Source organism: Archocentrus centrarchus, chromosome 1, assembly GCF_007364275.1.
Source record: "Archocentrus centrarchus isolate MPI-CPG fArcCen1 chromosome 1, fArcCen1, whole genome shotgun sequence".
Taxonomy (NCBI): Eukaryota; Metazoa; Chordata; class Actinopteri; order Cichliformes; family Cichlidae; genus Archocentrus; species Archocentrus centrarchus.
In genome coordinates, this window is record NC_044346.1 from 31171512 (window position 1) to 31196314 (window position 24803).

At 40.3% G+C, this 24803-nt stretch overlaps 2 protein-coding genes across 6 annotated transcripts; one reads left to right on the forward strand and one right to left on the reverse strand.

Annotated features, from left to right (window-relative positions):
- Positions 1–1919: 1919 nt before the first annotated feature.
- rln3b (relaxin 3b) lies at positions 1920–2470 on the reverse strand. The gene is made up of 2 exons (XM_030740872.1): positions 2296–2470; positions 1920–2200 (listed from the first exon to the last, which is right to left on the reverse strand). The coding sequence occupies exons 1-2, from the start codon at positions 2468–2470 to the stop codon at positions 1920–1922; spliced, it is 456 nt and encodes a 151-aa protein (XP_030596732.1).
- A 4133-nt stretch (positions 2471–6603) lies between these two features.
- On the forward strand, positions 6604–23914 carry rfx1b (regulatory factor X, 1b (influences HLA class II expression)). 5 transcript variants are annotated; one of them, XM_030740752.1, is made up of 18 exons: positions 6604–6760; positions 7858–8227; positions 14458–14555; positions 14665–14754; positions 16292–16365; positions 16472–16763; positions 16862–17043; positions 17123–17242; positions 17580–17701; positions 17849–17967; positions 18337–18440; positions 18542–18693; positions 18896–18993; positions 20042–20191; positions 20299–20510; positions 20601–20754; positions 20834–20879; positions 22126–22304. In XM_030740752.1, exons 2-18 carry the CDS (start codon positions 7879–7881, stop codon positions 22302–22304), a joined length of 2541 nt encoding a protein of 846 aa, XP_030596612.1. In that variant the 5' UTR covers positions 6604–6760; positions 7858–7878. The 5 variants fall into 5 exon arrangements, with proteins under 5 accessions (XP_030596612.1, XP_030596460.1, XP_030596544.1 ...); XM_030740600.1 differs by having other exon boundaries at positions 6604–6753; XM_030740684.1 differs by lacking the exon at positions 6604–6760 and adding an exon at positions 6851–6946.
- The last annotated feature ends 889 nt before the right edge of the window (positions 23915–24803 follow it).

The window sequence follows — 24803 nt, forward strand, 5'->3', positions numbered from 1 at the left end:
ACTTAAGAGTAAAAGTCATAATACTATAAGTAATAGTACAAAGGTTTTCAAAATATGTATAAAATATATAAAGTACCACTAGCATTTTTTAAATATTTTTGGATGATAAATATTTATTCATCAATATGTACATTGCTTTAATGCGGCAGCTTTACATGTTTTGAATTACAAATTTTAACTTTGTAATAATACAGCATAATATACAAAAAGGTTTAAAGTTTAAAATCTACAAAATAATAAGTAACTAAAGCTTTGACATGAATGATGTGAAGTACCATATTTGTACCCAGAATATAAGGACAAAACCACATAATATTGTTAAAAAAAAATCTTCTAATTCAATTCAATACCAATCCATCCATCCATTCAATTGTATTTATATAGCACCAAATCACAACAACAGCTGGGGACTTTATATTGTGAGGTAAAGAGTCTACAATAATTCAGAGAAAACCCAACAATCAGAAGACCCCCTGTGAGCAAGCACTTGGCGACAGTGGGAAGGAAGAACTCCTTTTTAACAGGAAGAAACCTCAGGCAGAACCACGCTAAGGTTGGAGTTGGGGCTGAGGGGAAAGAGAAGAGAGCAGATGAAGACAGGACCAGTGACACACTGTGGAAAAGAGCCAGAGATTAATAATAACTAATGATTAAATGCAGAGTGTTGTATAAACACATAGAAAGTGAAAAGACGTGTGTGAAGAAGAAACACTCTTCACAATCTGCTCTCTCTTTCTTGTCCCTGTCAGTACTCTCGCCGCAGCATTTTGGATCAGCTGAAGACTTTTAAGGGAGCTTTTAGGACACCCTGATAGTAATCAGTTACAATAGTCTAACCTAGACGTAATGAATGCATGCAAGTTTTTCAGCATCACCCTGAGAAGGGATGTTTCTAATTTTAGAGATATTACACAAATGCAAGAAAGCAGTCCTTCATATTTGTTTAATATGTGCATTGAAGGACATATCCTGATCAAAATGACTCCAAGATTCCTTACAGTGTTACTGGAGGCAAAAGTAATGCCATCCAGAGTAAGTATCTGGTTAGACACCATGTTTCTAAGATTTGTGGGGCCGAGTAAAATAACATAAGTTTTATCTGAATTAAATATATATGGCGGTGTTGGGATGTACTAATACACTGGTACTATCAATTCAATTCAATTCAATTCAATTTTATTTATATAGCGCCAAATCACAACAAACAGTCGCCTCAAGGAGCTTTGTATTGTGGGTAAAGACCCTATCCATACTCTAATGCAACCCTGGTCCAAAAATACAATGGCATTTGTAGGGAGTCACAATTTCTAGATATGCCCCAGGAAACAAATACTTATACTGCAAAGTTTATTTATTTATTTATTTTTTATTCTGTTGTTGAGAAAAATTTCTTAACGTGAATATAATCTTACGCTGGATGGAACTGGACCAAAATGCTGTGCTGACCTTCAAAAAGCAACAAAACTCAAGCATTATAAGACTCACAAATAATATGTTGCAGGGCTGTCAGATTATATCTCCCTGCAGAATCACAGAAAGCAACTATCATCAGCTACATTTTAAGGAAGGAAAAGGACTTTGCTATAATTCGGTTAATCGCATGTAGTCATAGTCATCACCACTTCCTTCATTTCGAAATGCTAAGCAAAACTATGTTTCTGAAACAAACCTTTGGAAAAGTGGAAGTGTTCTAACAGCATGAAATATCTTTAGTATACCATATTTAAAGAAGCAGAAGGTTTCATAACCAACTAAGCAAAGCTTTATTAAACAAACACATCAACCAGAGCAAACACACATCAAGGACACATTCACATTATGGACAGTGAGTTTAACGAATGTGGACATTTAGGAAATTGTGTGGGAGTAGAGTTCTTCATTTTGGACACAATAAGATGTATATTTAGAAAAATCTAGGTTCAACACAGAGAGCTGATTTCACTCTTGCTGCAGCCCCACTTGCAACAAGCGTTGGACAGTCCAACCACTACATCCCGTCCTTTTCTATCTGCGCTTCGTAGAGCCTCCAGCACCTCCTCTGTGATTGGTGAACGAGCTGAGCGGCTGAATCCTGCAGCCACAGATGCTGCATCTAAAGCTGGATTTTTCCACGTTTGGGACTCTGCAGGATCTTGCTCGCTCATAAGTTGAGGGATGGGATTTGTCTTCCATGGATCATAGGTCTCTTCTCCAATAAGTGCTGATAAAAAGAAAAAGTAAATCTCTCAGTATTACAGGTTAACTCTAGGAAAATATAGCATGTCATACAAAATCAACACACTTGCACAGTCTTACCTGAGTCTTCTGCGTTTCTCCTCCAGCGAGAACCACCACAGGTAAAGATGACAGCTCGTATGAACTCTCTTCCACACAGTTTCACCCCATAAAAAGAGGGATGACCATCACTGGGGTGCACCCTGTCTACCAGGGCCACCAATAAGCACAGTGTCAAGAGTGCTGCCTTCCACATGATGCTGCGCAAATGTTGAAGGTATCTCAAAGGTAGTGTTGTAGTACTCGAGATCGGTCTTGGTCTCGAGACCGGTCTCGAGACCGCTTTTTGATGGTCTCGGTCTTGTCATGGACTCGACCGCATTTGGTCTCGGTCTTGTCATGGCCTCGGACCTTGCGGACTCGGGATTTTATTTCAAGACCAGTCAAGACCACAGCTGTGGAAATATCACTAAATTGCCAGAATACTGTCCAATTTATTTGTTAACATCTTTGCTTTTATTGGATGCAAAACGTACTGATTCAAATCCCACAAATATTGCGCTCCTCTGCCTCTCAAAGGAGCGCACCTCACAGACTCCGCCCCGGCTAGGTCGCTGCTATTATCGCTGCTTACGCCTGTATCATTTCACCGCAGTTTGCAATCTACCACAGAGCACGGACAGTTTCATTCACAATGTGTATGTTTGATCTCACTATGGTCACGCGTGTGCTGCATAAATCGAAATAACTGCATGAACACGAAGAGAAGTAAGAGGGAAAATGAAGATCAAAGGAAAATTTCAGGCTTCCGATTCAACAAAAAAATCCCAGCATGAAAGGTAAATACCAACCTTCATGTATTTTGATACACAAACTAAAAATTTAATGCAAGTTTTAGGGCTGCAACGATTCTTGGAATAACGCAATTCGATTATTAAAAATCCTCGACACAAATTTGTTGCTTTGATGTTTGGTTTCAGCTCTGCAGCTCAGGTGTCTCCGTGTAAGCGGAGCATTTCCAAAAAAAACAAAAACGACCCTTTAACACGAGTGGATCGCTGAGATGTTTTTTCACGCCCCTACTTCTCTGTGCTGTGAGTGCGCATGTTTGAATGTGCGCACGTGTTGTGCAGAGGATGTCAGCTGTTATTTTTTCTTTACGTCAGCTGTAGCCACCAGAACAGATCTATAACCACAGTGTACTGGGGAAAGGGGGGGCTGCCATTAGCACTAGCAATCGTTCGGTGCCCCCTCCACCACCATCAGTACAGAGGGGCTCCTTCAAAATGTTTTTATCAACCACCTGATCAGCAACATGAAGAACAGAGAACTTTGTAGCTGCTCCATCCACCCTGTTTGTTTCACACAGAGAAACATCTGCAGTACGGAAGTTAAAATATGCTGATGAGTTGTTAAAATGAAAAATTATTTCTTATCCAATTACTTGATTAATTGACGGAGTAATCAATTAAATACTTGATTACTAAAATAATTGATAGTTGCAGCCCTACTTGTATTTAGAAAGCCATAGTCAAACATTAGTTTTCAGCACCAGTAGAGCTATGAGAGGCCTTCAAGAATAAAATACTACAGTTCCCAGCAAGATGATGTCACTTCCTATTGTTGCATTAAAAACATGATAGTTTATGCTCACAATATGGTGGCTGATATTCAAATGTAGGAAATGCTATTAGCAGCCGAGGAATCTGGATTATGTTTTTGTTGTGTATTTTTTTATGTGATTTCTGCAAACACAGTGGAAGGAAACGGCACTCTGGGACACATTAAATGCGTGATGTATAAATGTAACTTTTCTGGATTATATGTAAAAATGATCATTCTATCAATCTAATAAGGCCTGATTTAGAGTTCTGCATTGATCCTTTGTGTATAACTGAAAATCCTCTCTGAAGCAAACCTGACATACACCTCGAGAAATGTAACTACACGTCCAAAAAAACTGATTACTGCTTTCTGGTTATGTCTTAGGCCCCATCACTCAATTAACAAGTGGGAGCGGCATTTGGTGGTTAGTATTAGCTTACTAATTAGCATTAGCATTAGTGCTGGGGTGAGAAATATTTCTTGCTAGAACCCGGAAGTTACCATGGCCACCACCAATGGTAACAGCAGAGAAGTAAGTAAGTTGTTTCTCCGCCATCAGTACATTGAGCTAGTGGTGGGCAGATTGATCCTAATATCGATAATATGGATGCCAACGTTGTATTGGTATTGATCAATATCAGTGTGATGAGATCGATACTTTGGCTTCAGTTTCTCTCCTGTATGCAGTGCTGCGGTTTCATCAAAGATGCGAGCTGACTGTCTAAGTGTGGCTCCTGTCACAGCACAGAGCACTTTGCTCCTCCCCTCCCCACAGTGTTTTGTTATACTGTCATGTGATGCATAACATATTTTATTTGGGAAAAAAAAAGGATTTTGCTATGAAACATTTAAATCAAATTTAAATGTAAATTTGTAGAAAATTAGTGAATGAAGGAACATTTTTTATAAAATTTTTTTATTATACTTTCTGAAAAATCTACCTGGAAAAAAGTTTGCATTTGTTCTTGAGTGATGATTTTGTACACTTAATTTATGAAAAAAAATTCCAGACATCAATGTATGGGGAAAATTGTTTTATTCTATTGTTTCAGAACAATAACTTTTATTTTGATAAAGTATTTTCTACTTACATATAAACTTTGCCCAATTCTATCCTGGGTTTTAACTAATTAATGATCCAAAGGAAAAAAATCTCAAACCAGTTAAACTTCATGGAAATTCTTCATAATTATTAAAAAGTATTGGTATCAGTATCGGTGATAATGGCCCTGTGGCATAGGATCGATACCAAATTATGAAGTGTTGCACACAACTACATTGAGCAGCATACACCAGGAGTGATTGACAGTGCTAAGACCCTCCTCCTGGCTCTGACTGGTTGTTTTTGACTGGGAGCGGTTCAGGGAGGAGGTGGAGGAGCTCCATTTTTTTCGCAGATTATCGGTCTCATACTGTCTGACATGGTGACAGTTTTAACAAATATGTAAAAACCAGATTTTTTATAAAAGTTACATCCTGCAGCTTTAATCTGTATAAGATTAAAGGCTTTAGTTCTTACTGTCGATGAGTGTTTGCCATTTTTTCAGTTTTACACATTTAGCTATGTGGTTTTGAAAAAGCACCCATTTTTACAAAGGTTGTTGGTTTAAAAACAACACAACTTTATGCATAGTTTATGAAAGGCAGAGAATAGTTAAGACTATTGTGATGAACTATGAATAATTGTTTTACATTCTGTGATAAATGATCTTTATTTAATGCCCAGGAGTATTAAATAAAGATGGTTATATTTATTTGAGCTGTGAGTTTTTAATATCAGGGTAATTTTATGGGAATGCGGATCTTTCAGATGAATTTGAGAAGTGATTTTGATCATTTTTCACATTTTATTGTGTCATGTAGTGTCAGGCACTGGTCTTGGTCTTGTCTCGGTCTCGTCCCCCCTCGGTCTTGGTCTCGACTGGTCTCGGACCCTAAAAGTCTTGGTCTTGTCTCGGTCTTGATACCCTCTGGTCTTGGTCTTGTCTCGGTCTCGGGTTAGGTGGTCTTGACTACAACACTACTCAAAGGTCTGTTGAAATGTCTCTGTGGTTTGTGTTTCTTTTTGGACAGATCTCCACCTTTTATAGACCCTAGCATCTATGAGGAGGACCTGAACTCACCTCCAGCGTTCGTCATACCTTGAGATAAGGCTGGAGACCTTTAGGGGCAACAATGCACTCAGAGAAAAAGAAAAGCTGTGATTAAAATGCTGAATGATGCCAGAGGTGATGTCAACAGTGCCACTGGCAATCTAATCACCTGTGACCTTTTAGTGGCCTTTCTGTCCCTCACATCATTTTGATTGTGCTGTGTGACACCATCACAGTATCACCATCCACCCTGCCTATCCATTTACCCCAAGGATGGGCGGTGCAGGCTGTGGGGACACACGCACACGCGCGCGCGCGCACACACACACACACACACACACACACACACACACACCATAGAGAGATTTCAGTGGACCCCACAGTGACTAATCAGTTGAGAACTTCCTATTATCACCATCCAGTATTAATTATTTATAAGAGATACACGTGGGACGGAGATAACCTACACTTTATGTGAATGTGAATGAATTTGCATCCCATCATTTCCAATCTGTTTGACATTTTATGCAATCAAAAAAAGTAACATTACAAGCGCTCATTTGACGTTAGAGTCTGGCGAATGTGATAGACAGGTATAACCGGCCAATCAACGCTCGATTTTTCCAACTGACGCTGCGACCACCTCCTTAGTCAACCAATCAAGATTTAGTAAAGGGAGGGGCAACGACAAGAGGGTAGCAACAGTTGCCCCGGTGAAGGCTCGGCGCCATAGTCACGGTAGTCCTGGCGACAAGAACTAAGCAACGGGAGTCAACAACAACAACCTAAATATATAAGGAAAAAACTTTAACGCATAAAAAGGACAATACCGGACAAACAGGTGAAAAGTAAATTATTTCTCAATTCACATTCAATTTTAGGGGAATTATGTACGCGCGTGCGTTTGTGCAGTCGCGAGCTTTCACGCAAAATCGCTCGAGCGTTTCGGTGGTGAAAGTGGTTGCTAGCTTCTTTCCAAACGAAGACCGTTGTTATGGCGATGTCAGATCTTTGATAAGAGCACAAGATGGCGGGTGTGTTGTGGTGCCGATTGTACTTTTTTAAGCCAATTTTTCATAATGTTCAGGTTGTTTCTCACAGTTTCGAGTATTGCGAAACTAACGAGGCGTGATTGGTAACGTGGCGGAAGATTTATTCACTATCGACGTGACTAGCTAGCAGTTGGCTAGGTTGCTTTAACGTCATAACTCAACGTGAGCGAGCTGCTAGCACGCGGGGGAGGGGGGGGGTATCACTTTCTCAACTCACTTTTCAAGTAAAAGCGGTCTAAAAAGATTAAATACTGAAATGCACACCAAACTACCCTCGCACCTGAAGTGTCTGAGTTTTAAGCGCAGACATATGAGTGTAGTATGTTTCATAATCATTTTGTGACTTTGAAAAAGTTTCTTGCACTGACATTGAATCCTGTGCAAGTTACTCCCGTGACGACGGTGTGTCACATGATTATGTTTGCCGTGTTGGGTCACGCAGGATTGGCTTATCGCACAGCAGAATGGCCTGACAGTGGGTTCAATAATTACTGTTTGTCTGCAGGTTATACAGTCAGGGACTGTCCACAAATTGCATTTTGCTCAGCGACTTTAGTTGTTTTATTTAATTTGAAATCTCATGACCATGGTCAGTCAATGTTATTTTGAAAATTTGATTAATTGCTTTATCTGTTATGCTTCAAGATCACACTGGTTCTTTCCGTTTTGACTAAACAGGAAAGGCTTTAGACTACTGCTTAGTGTCAGACAAAAGCCCTACTTCCTCATAAGGTTTATGTTACACACACGCACACAAAGGGACACACAGACATACGCTCAGTCTGTGTAGTTAAAGCATGGTGAGAGAATCTGGCAACAAAGTGTATTTCTGTGTATGTACATAGCACTTTCATTAATGAATGGCATTTTTTTTTCTGCATCCATACAACTAGTGCCTCAAAGCATTGGTTGCCATGGCAACTTCTGGATACTCCGAAGACCTTCAGCCTCAGCAGGCCAACACAGTAACCATAGCAACACCTGCTGCCACCACACCCTCATCCGCAAAGACTGCACACTTCCTGTCCGAGATCACACCACCCTCTGGAACCATTTCGACAGCTAACCAGTCAAACGCCGCTTCTAAAACTGGACAGGATGCACTTTGTTCTCAGGCGCCACCCACCCAAACCCAAAGCCAGAAGGCAGTGGTTCTGACTACTCCCACACAGCACTACGTGAACACTAATATTCAGCCTTCTGCAGTCCAGAAGAGTAATGGTCAGAGCAACTCACCTCAGTACATCATAGTAACAATCCCAGGTGAGAGACGACCTTAGTTGTAACCTCTGTTATGAATAACACTAACACACACACACATTCAACATTACCAATGGCTTGATGGCCTGGGCCCAGTAAAAAGGTATGTGGTGCATGTTTGTTGGCCAGCGTTCACCTGTGATGCAAACTGGCTGGACTGAACCCTCACTAATGAGTAATTTTTTTCTTACATTTAGTAGCTTCATATTGAAATGCCAAGAAAAGCCTTCTTTAAAATGAGAGTTAAAATAGTTTCAATGTGAAAGAAAGTGATCTGTTGACCTGCTCTCATCCACCAGTGGTTTGTTTTACACGGTGACAGCACTGCTGAATTAAGAAGTGAAGAAATTAATTGAAAATGAAAGATGTCTGAGTGCAGAGCGTTTAGTTTATAGTTGTGAAATATATTGTAAACTTTGCTGAAAGCTGACAGCAGTCATCCATCTCTCGCTTTCTAGCAATGATTACCTCAGCATGCTGGAGTGAATGTTATTCAGATTAAACTAGGCAAATTTTTTGCCATGTGTCTCTTTTATATACAGCCAAGTGTTAGCTGGTGGTATGTGGGGGGAAGAAACATCACTTTGTAACATCTCACTTTATGAATTGTGTTGTTGTACTTCAAAGAAAGAATGAATAGCTGTTTGAGGCATGTGAAACACAGGCCCCTGTTCAATGTTGTTTTGCCTTTCAAATCAATATTTTAAGCTCATCACATTCACAAACCTCGTGCTCGTGGTCTGGTACTTATACAGTGCTTTTCTAGACTACTGACTCCTGAAAGTACCCTTACGCTTTAGCCAGATTCACCCATTTACACTCATGCAACATTATATTCTATGCACTTTAAGCTCTTTATTGAACACACACACTAATGGATGCATCAGAGGCACTTCAGGGTTTAGTATCTCTGCCAAGGACAATTTTACATGCAGACTTGAGGAGTCAGGAATCAAACCACTGACACCCCCCCCCCCCCCCCCCCCCCCCCCCCCCCCCAGCCAGAGTTGCCCAGATAGGTGGCAAACTTTTTGCTCATGAACGTTTAACTAACAGGACTTTTAAGAAAGGATGTCTGTACCAACAACAAAAACATAATGCAGGGACATCCAAAGACATTTTAGGGATTATTCAACTGCATTTATGTTGTACAGTTATTGTATATTTTTTGTACACAAGCCTCTTTTTAAAAATGAGATCCCAATCTCAATGAGATGATCTGTTTAAATAAAGGATGACAATAATAATATTAGTAGCAATAATTATATCAATAATAATAAATTTACATTGATGTTTAGCAGTTTCTTTGTCATCCATCCACCCACTTTATTATAGAGGATTTCTGCCTGCAAGCTCAGTTGCCATCTCTTTAAGAAAGAGGGAAGACCAACAGATATCTAATACCTCTTCCAACAAAGCAGCTCTGGTGCCTAATGTAGAACCGGTTTCATGCATTTCCACTGGGGGAAAAAGGTGCTATTGCCAAAAAGCTAGTACTGGCAGGGCACCATATAATTGCTATCCCCAACTGTTTAATCCACTGTCTTTGGTTATTGGAAGGACTACCATAAGAAATTTACTTATGATTCACAGATGCAGCCTACGGAGTCTGTCCGCCATCCTTCCGATGGAAACTTCCACCGCTAACACTATGTAACATTCAGTCCTCAAGCCTGTCCAGATGTGGGCTAATTCTCAAAGGGTGCCAAGGCAATCCTGTCTCAGCACGTGCACTGTGTTGGTATAAAGTCCCACCAGAATGAGACTTATGTATAGTGAACCTGCCTGGTGGGATGATGATATATTATAAGGACAATATATGGACTTGTTTGCCTGCGTAGTTGTAGACTGGGGACCATCGGTAGCCAGTAAATGAAACCTCGCTGCACCTTTTTTCTGCCCCTTGTACTGTTATACAAAGATGTTCATATGGGGATTTTTTAAAAAATCATATTACATCAACACGCCCTTAAATTCCTGCAGAGCATTTATTCTCAGACTATTAAATGGTTGGGACATGTACAAGCAGGTGAAAAGTATGAAGTGAAATTTATTTGAATGACTGACTCCTTTTGAGGATTTGCTGATGCTTTTACACCGACCACTTTTTTTTAATTAAAATTCACTTTGTATCCTGATGAAGTGGGGAATACCACAAAAGGTTTGAGAACAATTTTATGGCAATTTTTTAATCATTGTATGGTCTTTACCATACAGTATAATGCACCTTGAGGTGTCTGTTTGTTGTGATTTGGTGCAATATAAATAAAATTGAACTGAATCGTTGCAGAGGTCCAAAATTAGATATTTGAAATGAAGGTAGCTAAAGTAAGATGTGTTTATAACACTTTATGAACTTTGAACTTTTCCCCGATAAGAATTATAAAGTGATTCCAGCCACTGCTTCTTTTGAAATGTATTCTGAATTAAGAAAAATAAATACAAAATGTTCAGTCAAAAACCAATCAGTAGTTTAAAATATGATGCTAACAAGAGGAAATGAGAACAGAACCCAGTATCAGTGCCTATCTGTATGTTTATTTTAGGGCAGTCTATTTGTAGATCTTTTTTGCTGCTAGTATCAAGTGACACTGTGCCCTCTCACCCAGAGTGAGAGCCTCACAGGCCTGCTGCCTGGGGCTTGTCTCTGCCTCATGAAGTAGGACTACAAAGTGCACTGAGTAACAGTATCTTGTATATGGACTACAATAAGCCTTTGTGCAGGTCTGTTTTCTGTATTTTCATTTTTTGATAGCTTACTAGAAGGTAGTTTAAGATTTCTTTACAATTAATAATAATGTGTGTTTATGGCCATAAGTATTTAGTCATTAACACTTTTTTTTTTTTTTTTTTTTTTTGCTTTCATATGCCACCACTGACATTTTAAATCAAACAGTCAAGATTGAAGTGCATACTTTCAGCTTTAATTCTAAGGGTTTAACAATAGTTTTGTATTAACTGTATTACAGACTTTTTTTTTTTTTTTTTAGCTTGGCTGAAAACGTTGAGGTATTATAGCCACGGTTGCGGTGTCTGTTCCACAAAAATGACCTAATGTGACCTAGGATGTTCAAATTCACACCATAAATGCATGCACTAAGAATCTTGCACGAGTTTGAATCCTGGTGACCTTGACCTCAAGCTAAGGGTCAAAGGTCAAGTTTTCTGAAAATCTTTTGGATGCAGTAACTCAATAATGATTCACACCATAGATGGCATCTACTAAAAATCTGATGAGTTTGAATCTTGGCGACCTTGAACTAAAGGCAAAGGTCAGAGGTCAAGTTTTCTGAAAATCTTGTGAACACAATAACTGACGACCCCCCCCCCCCCCCCCCCAAGCCTCCCCCTGCCCTCACTACGAATCCGAAACAGCAGAGCATTGGGACCCACTTAGTAGTGTTCTTGTTATACACAGCGCCTCCCTTTACCATAGGCTCAAAAGTAATTGGACAAACTAAGATGATTTTAAATATAAGGATTATTTTTAATACATTGATGAGATTCTAGATTTCAAGAAGTCAGTGACTTCTTGAAATCTAGAACTGCAACCGTCTTCAGAGTTTGTGGCTCTTTCTGCATTCAGTTTTGTCTACAGCAGGGCTCTTCAACTCCAGGCCTCGAGAGCCCCTGTCCTGCAGGTTTTAGATGTGTCCCTGATCCAATACACCTGAATCAAATGGCTGAATTACCTCCTCAATATGCAGTCAAGTTCTCCAGAGTCCTGCTAATGACTTCTATATTTGACTCAGGTGTGTTGAAGCAGAGACACATCTAAAACCTGCAGGGCACTGGCTCTTGAGGCCTGGAGTTGAAGAGCCCTGGTCTACAGTAACTGAAAAGCTGCTCTGTTGGGTTGAGATGAGGTCATGGACTTGGGTTTCATTTGCACTGTGAAGCCCCATTCAATCAGTTTTGCAGCATTTGACCGAATCTTACCAGAGAGCATGGCCCTGTATACTTCAGTATTCTTCCTGATGCTTCCATTAGAATGAATATCCTTACCCAGTTCCATTGGTAGTCATACATGCCCATACCAGAACATTGCCTTCACAATGTTAAACAGATAGCCCCAGTTTCCTGAACAGGGATTATGTCTAATCCTGGACTAAATACTTCTTCCTATTGTGGTCTTCATTGACTTTTTCCTTTTAGTCTAGGACCATGCTTAATCCATGACTGGGAAACCGGCTGATAATGTGATATGCTTCAGATTATGATCTGTTTCTCTCCTTCTCCTAACCTTTCTGTTCCCGTCATTCTGACACATGGTAAGCTTGGTTTCATCTGTCCAAAAAAATATTTTCTAGAACTGTGCAGACTCTTGTTTTCTGTCAAAGTCTAATCTGGCCACCTTGTTCTTGAGTGTAACTTGTGGTTTACACCTTGTTGCAAACTCCCTCTTTGTTGTAGACTTTCACTCTTTGGGACTTGGTTAAACGTTCTGAAGCTGAAGAATTCTGCGATCATCCACTTTAGTTGTCTTTTGTGGTCTTTCGGACCAAAGCATTCTTTCTTGTTAAGAATGCACCAGATTGTGGCTTTGTCTACTCCTAAAGTTTTTGCTGGCTCTCTGATAGGTTTATTCTGGTGTTTCAGCTTAATGATGGCCTGCCTCACTGGCATCACCATCTATTTGGACCTTTTTTCAGTGAACAGCTGCTAATGCAAGTTCAGCAAAATTGATGAATTTGTCATGGAATAACAAGGGAACCAACTTCATGTGGCCATGAAATTGCTTATCAGTTGTCCAATTATTTTTGAGCCTTGGAAAGTGATTGGCTGTATATACAAATGGCAGTAATTCCTGAACAGTTAATGCAGTACTTTCTTTAACCCACTGAAATAAATCTGAAAGTCTGCACTTCAGTTATATCTTAATTGTTTGACTTCAAATATCTGTGGTTACAAGACCTATGTCATTGTCCAAATACTTATGACCCTGTAAAAACTGTATTTGTGTTGTACTGTATGCAAGGTTTAGATGTTGTTTCTTAGATTATATTAGAACATAAGGTTTACCTTTTTTATTCATTAGTTAACAATATAGCTGTAAAATTATAAAAAATAAGTAATCCTTTATGTTCCCTGTAACCTTTAGGTTACATAGGCTTGAATTATTGGTAGGTTATTGAAAAAAATTAAGGCAAAAGTTTCTTGCAAATAACTAATTTCTAGTTTCAGCACTACCTATAATACCACTTGATTAAAAACTATCAAGTTCTAAAGTGGTCTGTTTGGGCCAGTCCTTATTGTTGTCAAAAATAAGGAGAACAGAACAATACATGTTCCAAGACCAGAATGACCTGCACACATTAATATCCTTTAAATGTTTATTCTGTTACCCTTTTTTAAAAAATCTGATTCACAAATTTTATTTGGGTATAAAAATAGCCACCAAGCCACAAACACTCTAACACTGCATTTATACTGTTTATGCATCAAACAGAGGTGACTGAGTTAGCTGTCAGACTGATGTTGGCACTAGTAATATAAGTAGTGATTAAATTTTCGCTGCCTCCAATGGCGTTCTTGGTGTTACAGGAATTAAAAGTTGTTGCAAAAATGGCAGGTGAAAGTGCGATCAGAGCCCAAATTTACAAGCATCTGACGCAAGACTGTTCAGCTGTCATAATGCAAAATTAAACTGAGCGGTATGTCATGCATCAGTGTGTTGACTCAGCTATGACTTGGACTTGGCCAAAGTGTAATTACAGGTAGTGTATTTCCACAGCGTTCAGCCTTGGTTGGAGTAAGAGCACAACAGGAGTAGCAGTACAGGTGGTTAAAGTAAAATGTTTTCTCACATGAAGAGTAAAAACAAGTGAATATTGCCCTCTCCTCCACCCACCCTCCGTCCTTTATTTTCCCCTCCTATTATCAGCCGACACATATCTCTCTTTTCCCCCCTCTCATCTGATCTGCATGTTTACAAGATGGAGGGATTTCTCTCTCCATCTGGGGAGATTAGCTGTCCAAGGCTGTCCCTTCTGCATACAAGATATAAGGATGAAAGGAGAGTTGGGCAGACACACTTCTCCTCCTCCGTCTCTCCTCAGTAGAGCAAAAAAAGAAACCTGGTTGTGAGATGTTCTGTGGTGGCTGCTATTATGATTTGGAACCAGTCTGTCGTGAGTGATTAATTTGAAGCAATGGTGGATGGATTTTCAGTGAAATTTGCTTTATGATCTGATGAAACCTTTCTCCCTTTACCTTTTGTGTCTCATTCACAGATGACTCTGTTCCCTCCAGTGACAGTTTGTCAGACTCCAGCCCACCTGCCCCTGGTGTACCTACTCAGGTGGTCCAACCAGTGCAGAACACCCCACAGGTAAGATGCACACTTATGAACAAACCCCATGAATTTGCCATGACTGCGTCAGAGCAGGCGTAACATTTTATCGGGTTCTATCTGACGTTGTGGCTTTACCCACCAACAGAGGTCAGTGTTGCAAGCTGTGTCGCAGGCAGCCAAGAGGATTCAGACAGGCCACGTCAACAACCTACAGGCTGTACATATTAACCCAGAGGTAGGAAAAATAATTCCTCTCATCACTTCATCATCATGCAAGTCATGCTACACCATTTACATTCATCTCCAATGCCACATTGTAGTCAGTTTTGTTTCATTAGTTGTATTCCTTAAAAGCCTGCTATCATACAGTTAACAAATTGGCTTTCATTTATGTGTAATAATCAAGATGCTGAGTGCTGAGTGCACAGTCATGTTACTGTAGATCTAGAGGACCTCGTCGCAGTCAAAGAACAGAAAAACAAAGGCGAAAGCAAATCAAATATTAGACTTGGCTCCAGCAGGAAATGAAAAAGAATGCTGGCTCAGCTTGTTTTCGACATAATCTTTGATGAAGTTCCTATGGCTTGAAACGTTGCTTTTGTATAAACATTTTAAGGAATAAATTATTACTTGGAACCAAATAGTGTGCTGACCTTTACATTTTTTTTGCAACCATTTTGAAATGGCCAGAACGATGACTTCATGCATAAACAGATAATGGTTTGTCATAACTTTTTACGTTGGTGTCATGCCAGCATTGCATATTAAGCTTACATCTTATTGGACTGCCCCCAAGTGGCCAAATAAATCAATGAATCAATTAAATTGAGTAAAGAGTCTCTACAGAGTACAAATTAACATTCCTTAGCTCTAAGACTAAATTGGCACCAACCAAACATATCCAATGGTTGAGGAACTCACTCCTGCAGAGTCGTTGGCTGTGAGCAGATACTCAAACATAGTGACCACTTTGGTATTTTCTGATCATTTTTCCTCGACCTTGACGGAAATCGTCTGGAGAAAGACAACTATGTGAAATATTCTTCAGGAAAAAGAAAGCGCAGTGCTCAGATAATGCAACTGCACTTACACAATTTTCACTCCAGATGTTGCTGACAGGGTGTGTTGAAACTGCAGTGTCCTGAAGACAGATTACAAAAAGCACACCTTATATACTTTTCCCCATGTGTTCTTCTTGTGTTGTGTAGGCTGTATATACATGAACAAGCAGGATAAAAATATGACTTCACTAGCATGGTTAAAATTCTAAGAAATAACGTAGTTTACCAGTAACAACAGTGTAAATGAAAAGGTTTAGCACATTGCTCAACCTTGCTGCCCACTCATATTTTCTCTTCCAGTTGATGAGATGATCCATCTTTCCTTCATTAAGCATCTCTGAAGTAAAATTCTGCTAATTATTGAGGGCATAACTGATGCACTGCACCTTTCACTTGACTTTGATCATTTTGATAATTAAGCTAATTATCTTTATAGAGTCCTTTTCACAGTGCATCATACAAGTCAACACCTTTCAATGGAGCAGATTTTAATGAAGTGGGGCAGCGTTCATAGTTCTTCTGTGGGTTTGACAATTTGTTGAAAATTCAAAACATACCCACAGTTATTTTGTGTGTCACTTTAAACATCTTCTAAAGGAAAGGAGATGCTGCCATCTCCTTTCCTTTAGGAGGATGATCCAGTGTGTCCTATGTTAAAGGAGGACTTCACTTAGGAACTCAGTGCAAATCTCCTTTTGGCTCATTATTCAGGTGGAGCATGTATTCTCTGGCCAGGTGCAGTATGTGGACGGAACAGGAGATCCAACTTTCACTACGTCCACCATGTAAGTAGTAAAGCACCTGCTCTGTCTGTTTGTTGTATACTCATAGATTCAGTTAAACACACTTTGCAAACTTCCTGGTCCTGTATTTGTGTCTTTTTTTGGCCAGTCGATCGACCAACTACCCTTTCTCCGAGTCGCCCCTCTACTCCCAGACCCCTCCTACAACCTCCTCCACCTTCTACGAGGCCACACCCAGCTCTGAGTCAGACATCACTGGATCTGTGACCTCACAGCCAGTTTCTGCAACAGCAGCAGGAGCCAGTAGCACAGCAGCTGCTGCAGGTGGAGGGGGTTATGTCATTCAAGGAGGTTATGTCTTAGGAGGAGGAGGAGCAGCAGCAGGTTCAGGAGGAGGACAGAGTTACTCAAGCCCTAACTCTCGTGCCCCACCTGCTACTGTGAGTGCAAAAGTTCAAAGTGAAACACATCTGTGATCTGTGACAACACAACTCCCAAATGTTTGAATACTGAGCCCTGTGACGTCCTTCTTCCCCAGGTGCAGTGGCTGTGTGATAATTATGAGGGGGCAGAGGGGGTGAGTTTACCTCGCTGCACCCTCTACTACCACTACCTACTGCACTGCCAGGAACAGAAACTAGAACCTGTTAATGCTGCATCCTTTGGAAAACTCATCAGGTCTGTCTTCATGGGGCTGCGCACACGGAGATTAGGAACCAGGTACACAGAAACACACACACAAACATGTACTGTGAATCTCGGGGCTTTATCATAACTTTTTCCTCTCTATGTGTTTCAGAGGGAACTCTAAGTACCATTACTATGGTCTGAGGATCAAATCCGGGTCACCTCTGCTCAGACTGATGGATGAACAACAGCACATGGCAATGAGGCAGCAGCCTTTCTCACAGAAAAACAGGTAGCAACCCATGCACTCTAAAATTTGTCCTTGCACCATTACATGTACAGAGCTTCTAAATATAGTATGAAATGTTATTAAAGTACATCACTGCTGAAAAATATTTTTCCTGTGGTTTATGTATTTCCATCTGTGTGTGGATGGCATTGTGTCCTTACCCACAACTGGTCTATCGGTCAGGTTACAGGCTGTGCTGCCAAAAACGAATATCAAAGATCCACTCAAACAAAAATATGTAACAGTTGGTTTATTTACAGTTTTACTGCAGCCTGTTTATACAACATAAGCTGTCTTGATGATTCCTGCTCTCTTTCTACCTGAATGGTGTGTCCAATAGGATAAAGCCAGTTCAAAAGTCACAGGGGATCACCAACGGGACATCAGGTGGGACAGGTCAACAGCAGGCGTCGGCACTTTGTGATATTTCGGCCCAGGTGCAACAATATCAGCAGTTCCTAGGTGAGCAACACCTGCATATTATACATCATTATTTCTTTTTTAGTCTATTCGAGAAGCAGTCAATAAAATGGATGGTTATGATTTTATTTCAAATAATACTGAATCAACACTATGTGGTTACTGTTTCCTGTGCATTATTTTGTGTAGAGGCATCAAAGCCATTGCCAGACTTTGTGGAAATTGATCTGCAAGATCAAACCCTGCCTGATGGGATCCTTTTAGAGCACCTCAAGGCCTTTCAGACTCTGTACAGAGAACACTGTGAGGTACACAGCAAGTTTTCCATGTATCCATGCTTATTGCCTTTTCATTTTGCCATTAAAAAAAAAGCAAGGTTCTTGTACTTTTTCTAAAGCACAAAAACATTATCTTTCATAAAACGTTAAGCAGTCATGTCTGTACATTCAAGTTGACACTCATTTGGTGCAGCCCCTTAATTTAGTCACTGTCTGAAATAAGCCATTTTAGGACCCTTTCTCCTCAATTTAAGTGCAGTTTCTTCTCATTTCTGTCCTGTTTAAATAAACATCAGTTTTGACTCATTATTTTAAATTTTTGCCATGTTTAATACAAGCATCCTCCAGAACATAAGAAAAACAGCATAGGGCCCATTCACACTTGTGTGATCCTCACAGGCTATTCTGGATGTGATGGTCAACCTTCAGTTCACTCTCGTGGAGACCTTGTGGAAGTCATTCTGGAGGTTCAGCCAGAGCAGTGATGCAGAATCACTAAACCTGTAAGTATCACAGGCACACTTAAACACGTGCAAGCAATTGTCCCCTGCTGGAACTGAAGATGAACAACTGTCTCACATGCCACCCCCCACCCCCACCCCAGACACAACGAGTCTGAGAAGCGACTTCCCAAATCATGCCTGGTGGTGCTGTGCAAGTTTGAGCCAGTACTACGCTGGACAAGAGAGTGTGACAACCTGCTTTACCAGACTTTGGTGGAAATCCTCATCCCTGATGTACTGAGACCCATCCCTAGTAAGTTATTAAGACCTGAACCGGACATGTATAAAATTGTCATTATTCTGTGGTATGAAACACTGCTGGATAAGTTCAGTTCTATTGATGGATACTGTATGTAAGAATTATACATTGTGGCTAATTTAAAATGGAGAGAAATGTTCCTATGCTTTATTATATCGCTTTAAATTGTCTTTCCTCTTTACATCACTTCTATCAGGTGCCTTAACTCAGGCCATCCGTAACTTTGCCAAGAGTCTGGAAAATTGGTTAACTGGTGCCATGATGAACATCCCAGAAGAGATGGTTCGCATAAAGGTATTTGTATATTCTTATATGTGCTGTATCTGTGCTTTAATTCAGATCTTTTTATTATCCTCCTGTGCAATATAAAGCAGGAGGATATTGTTATCATACGGTACATTCATATTCCTGGATGTTTAGTACCCTTTGTACACTTTAACTCATGACTCATCATTAAGAAATATTAAAGCCATACCTACTGCTCAGTAATATTGTTCAAATGTAAACAACATGGTTGCATTATATTTTGAATATGGTTGCCTTGTGATTATAGTGATGTTATTTGTGATGCACTGATATCCGCATGTTATGTATGGGTGCATTATGTAGTAATATTTCTGTACACACATGAGTATAATATGATGTGAATACCTTGTAATTATGCATTATGTATGGCTTGTTTTTATAGATTATATAAATAGAAAGACATCATGTAGTATACACCCTTGTACAAGAGTGCAGTACATGCTTTCTCAAATTTGTTTACCATGGACATCTTTTGCACCTGTTCTAGGATGTGGTTATCAAAAAGGTTTTGTAGAAATGTTAAAGATAATCACAGAATATCTTTCTCTTACAGCATGCTTAAACTTGATTTGATTTAATGAGTATTGTTAATACTAAAAACAATTTACACAAACAATTTTTTGCTGGAATATTTATTAACCCAGGGGGTGACTAAAAGTATTTGAATAAAAGTTTAGGACAAGGCCTCTAAATGAGGGCAAAATAGTTTTGTAGAAGGTAATAAGATAAGTCTGCTGAATGTTTTTTTTTTTTCTTATAATGAAATGGGGCTGTAATGTTATCCTGATTTTTACATTTATTTTATGTTTTCATTAATCGCTGGAGGGTATCCCCATTGGTGATAGGTCTGTTATTTAATACACAGGTACATCACTTACCCCTTTCAAATGTGAGCTGATTGGTGGGATTTGTGATGTATTTTTTGTTTTGCTGTCCATTGGCTAGTTTTTAGTACTGGGTGTGGTTCATCTTTGTTGTGGCTCCTTCTGACAAATAGGAACTTGCTGTCTTTCCTCCTCGTCGTTTTTTCTTTCAGGTGGTGTGCGTTGGCTCTTTTTCCCAGACACTGCGTCGCTACACCAGCCTGAACCACCTGGCCCAGGCTGCCCGTGCCGTCCTTCAGAACTCAGCTCAGATCAACCAGATGCTCTCTGACCTCAATCGGGTTGATTTCAATAACGTGCAGGTCTGCAGTACCGCTGTCTGTCTCCTGCTCTTATCTGATGCTGCACATCAGTGTTTTAAATGAACCAGGGCAGAACCCTGACTCTGCTTGCCTGTGTCCTCCCTCAGGAACAGGCATCCTGGGTTTGTCAGTGTGAAGACCGTGTGATCCAGAGGCTGGAGCAGGACTTTAAAGCAACTCTGCAGCAGCAGAACTCACTGGAACAGTGGGCTACCTGGCTGGACAGTGTTGTTTCCCAGGTCCTAAAGCCCTATGAGCACAACCCTTTGGCCTTTCCTAAGGCTGCAAAGGTTTTCCTGCTCAATTGGTCCTTCTACAGGTGAGTGGAAACAGGAAAAAAATGTCCTCTGTAAAGATGCAATTTTATTTTAAAGAAACATTTTCCACATCTTTTCTTCTTTCTCAATAGTTCTATGGTAATCCGGGACCTGACTCTGCGCAGTGCTGCCAGTTTTGGTTCCTTTCACCTGATCCGATTGCTGTATGACGAGTATATGTACTACCTGATAGAGCACCGGGTGGCTCAGGCTAAAGGAGAGACTCCCATCGCAGTCATGGGAGAAGTATGTACTACACACAGTCGCTCTCATATTGCAGTTTTGAATTAAGTTTATAAATGCTCTGTCTTTGCTTTGTTTGCAGTTTGCTAGTACTGTCAAGAGCCGGACCTCTCATGACATGGAAAAAGGTGAATGAGTATGGTTTTCCTCAAATCCTCTTTTATTAGGATCCCCATAAGCACCAGCCTTAACCATAAAAGTAGCAGTTGAGCTAGAAAAATTATCCTGGAGGTATTGAGGTCACAGAGTAAGTGAGCTGAGGGCTGTTGGCCATTACAAAGAATGCTGGATTAATTCACTTCTTCACAGGCTTCACTTTTCAGACCTTTGTCCATCTTTTAAAAACAATTTGTGTTACAGTTCACATATATTTTTTTAACTGCATACAATATGCAATTAAATTCAGACTGGTTTTATTTATATAGCACCAACTCACAACAGTTGCCTAAAGGTGCTTTAAACTGTAAGATCAAGTAAAGACCCTTCAGCATTACAGAGACCCCACCCCCAACACCCCGCCCAATTAGATGATCCGAGCAGCACTTAAGAGATAGTGGAAGGGAAAAACTCCATTTCTGGATAAAGCGAGCTCAGATAGGGACAGCCATCTACTGCAACCAGCTGGGGGTTAGGGTAAGAAAAGAGAAAAAAGGATCATAGAGAGAGAAGGCCAAAACACAAACTATGTGGTATATGAATGCATCAGGAGTGAAAAGAGGGGAGTGGAGAAGAAATGCTCAGTGCATCATGGGAAGTCCACCAGCAGCCTGAGCCTACTGCATCATAACTAAGGGATGGTTTGGGGTCACCTGATCTGTCACCTGAACCAAACTGGGAGCTGGTTCCACAGGAGAGGGGGGCCTGTTAGCTGAAGGCTCTGCATCCAATTCTACTTTTTGGTACGCCTGCTCTCTGAGAGAGAAGTGCTCTGTTGGCATAGTATCACACTGTGAGGTCTATGTCTAAGATATGATGGTGCCTGGTTGTACAGGACTTACTATCAAATGAGAAGGATTTTAAATTCAATTCTGGATTTAACAGGGAGCCAGTGAAGGGAAGCCAGTGTTTCCACCTTATCATAGCTCAGTACTGTACCTGTAAATTACTTATTCTGACCTTTGGCCACGTGAATGTCTTCTTTCTGTTGGCTAAACAGAGATAGGAAAAGCCTTCCACAGAATATCAGATTAAGTCAAGATAAAATATACTATGTACTTTATTGATTCCAAACTTGTGAAAATCCTTAGTTATTAAGATTGAGTAAGCAATGGGAAAAAATGGTGAAATTCAAAGATGCAAAATGGAAAACTAAACGGGAGGCCAACACTCGGCACAGCGCCATGGTACTTACTGTGACTGTCTTTCCTGTCTCAGAAGAAGAGGAAGAGGATGACGATGACGAGAGTGAGGAGGACAGCGGAGATCTGGTGCTGCAGTCCAGATCTCTGAACATGGTTGATGAGGAGAAGGAGGTGATGGAGCCGCCAGCCAAACAGCCCAGGACAAACCTAAATCTGCACGCGCTCAATGAGACCCACAGCACACCACCTTAGCTAATCACCCGCACAGTTGGCGCAGTGCTTAACACGCACCTTTGCTTTACGTTTCACATCATCTCACCCCGTTCTGTCGCCCTGCGTGAGCTTCTGATTTGGGTGTTTGGTCATCTGTGGTGAGAAAGTGGGAGAGCCTTTTGCCAAATTTTTATGCCGTACTTTTTGTGCTGCAGACCTTTCTGTTTGTTTTCACTTGATCATTTTCATGATCCTCACCTCATTCCTTGTGCCTTCCCTGTCTTTTCAGTGACTGCTCCTGTTCAGCCTGAATTATATATACGCATATTCTTGATTCCCTCTTATCCCGCCTTAACCACTGACCTGATTGCTGTGGAGAGATTCATTGTCCTCTAAACTCAAATATAATTTTAATTACCTTTAACACAATGACTATGCAGGGGAGCTGGACTTGCGAATGAATGGCATTGTCTGAAATATATATATTTGTTTAAGAGTTTAAGAGGAACGATACTGCACCATGAATTTTTGTTGGCACATGGATGTTGAGCGACAGGTACTGGACTTTTATAAATGTGACTTCTTACAAATTTGGCCAACTAACTGATACGCTGTGCCTTTGAGAGATTTCTAGGCTTAAAAAAAAAAGGTTGTGCCCTATATATTCTGTATCAGTGGTTTAATAAATGAAGGTCCTGTAAAGTAGTGGTGGTGTTGTCATGAACTTTTACTAGCTGTTAAAAGAAAAAAAAGGTGATCGTCTAATCTTGTTGTGATGATTCTGCCTGGTTTGTTGTTCCTCCATTCATCATCCATCCTTTCTTTCAACAACATGATCTCTTTGACACACAAGTACAAATGACTTAAGTGCAACACACGCCACACAAACACACTTTCATAGATGCTGTTCAACGCATGTGTGAGCAGCACAAGGCCAAAGCTTTATCCCACCTGATCAGCTCCACGCATTTTGCAACCTTTGTACCAGCTAGATGTACCAGCTATCTCAAAGTTTTTGTAGTGTAAGAGTAGACGTTTATTTTCAGGAAGTGTTTATGTTGGACATTTGTAGATAACTTATATTATGTACCTTTTTGTGAACACCGTAATATATCCAAACTGTTTGTATGTTGTTTAACCATTGTTGCCTTAAGAAGTATGTTGTGGTATGTCCACCATCCAGAGTCTTGAGCTATATTTTTATTGTGATGATGATGATTGGACCAAGCATGTGAGTATGGTGACTTAAGATTAACCCCCTCTGAAAAGCACATGCTCAACCAGCAGCAATGTTTTAAGTGTAGGAATGAGGGGAAGAGAAATAAAAATATTATAGTAGTGGGATGTCCCTCAGGACCGTCTGATTGCAAAGATGTCACCAAAGAACATTACAAAGGAAAAAAAAAGTATGTTTACATTTATATATAAATATATATGTGAGAGTGGGCTACAAAATCTGACTCAAAATAAAATCAACCGCTATCTAATGCCATACAAACTGTGCTGTGGATTCTCTCCCTTGTTTGTGCTGCAGAACCTTTTCTGAATGAGGTTCTTGATGTTCATCTTAAGACCTTTGTACTTAAACCTGTGATCAACGTTTGTAGCTTTATTCTCACTGTTAACTAAAGAGATGTGATTGCTATCAATACTTGTGCCAGACTGTTTTTCCCCTTTATTCCTTGTGTTCTTCTTGGGTTTTCTTTAACCACCTTTACCGGTCCACTGCAAAACGTCAGTTTGGTTTGTGAGCCTCAAGATGAAACAAAGGCAGTAGTCAACCATCCCATCCATCCATCCATCCATTCGCTTCCGCTTATCCTGGTCAGGGTCGCGGGGGGGCTGGAGCCTATCCCAGCTGTCATAGGGCGAGAGGCAGGGTACACCCTGAACAGGTCGCCAGCCTGTCACAGGGCCAACACAGAGAGACGAACAACCTTTCACACTCACATTCACACCTATGGGCAATTTAGAATAGCCAATTAACCTAACCCCAGTACTGGGGTTCAGTAGTCAACCAGTCGAAAAAAAATTACCTCCTCTGAGTTGTCATCACATGTCCTTGACTTTGATGGAAGATGTTACTAAGTCAAGGAAAAATGTGGAGAATTCATAGGGACTTAAGAGAAGAGAAGCTTGGGGTTCAGAGAACATTAACAGTTGGCCACTTTACTACGAGAGCTCTTTGGTTCTTGTACAACCCCAGTGAGAACTTGGTTCAAATGTCTGCAATAAGTTAGACCAGATGGATGGGTCCACATTAGGGCTTCTCAACTTACTTTACCCATGGGTCTACTTCAGCAAAATCACAGGAGCATAACTCATGTTTCTCTCATATGTATTTATTTTCAAATTAATTACATGAATTTGGTAGCTGCAACTGTAATTTAGCCAAAGTCCTTTGGTTATATTTGAGAGTTGGAACCTCTTCGGTTTTATTTACTGAATTAGAAAATGTTCTGACACCAGTCGTGTTTTGTTGAAATGCATGAAAATGGTTCTAGTTAGGGCACCGGGACAGCTTCATTTTCCCTCCAG

What these genes read in the sequence shown, in the direction of transcription:
- rfx1b (XM_030740494.1), top strand. An exon ending in CATCATAGTAACAATCCCAG is followed by an intron (nt 8,228 to 14,457) that starts GTGAGAGACGAC and finishes TCTCATTCACAG; the next exon opens with ATGACTCTGTTCCCTCCAGT. An exon ending in CTCTCATGACATGGAAAAAG is followed by an intron (nt 20,880 to 22,125) that starts GTGAATGAGTAT and finishes TTCCTGTCTCAG; the next exon opens with AAGAAGAGGAAGAGGATGAC.
- rln3b (XM_030740872.1), bottom strand. Translation starts at nt 2,470, where the DNA reads ATGTGGAAGGCAGCACTCTTGACACTGTGCTTATTGGTGGCCCTGGTA. An exon ending in GAGAAACGCAGAAGACTCAG is followed by an intron (nt 2,201 to 2,295) that starts GTAAGACTGTGC and finishes TCTTTTTATCAG; the next exon opens with CACTTATTGGAGAAGAGACC.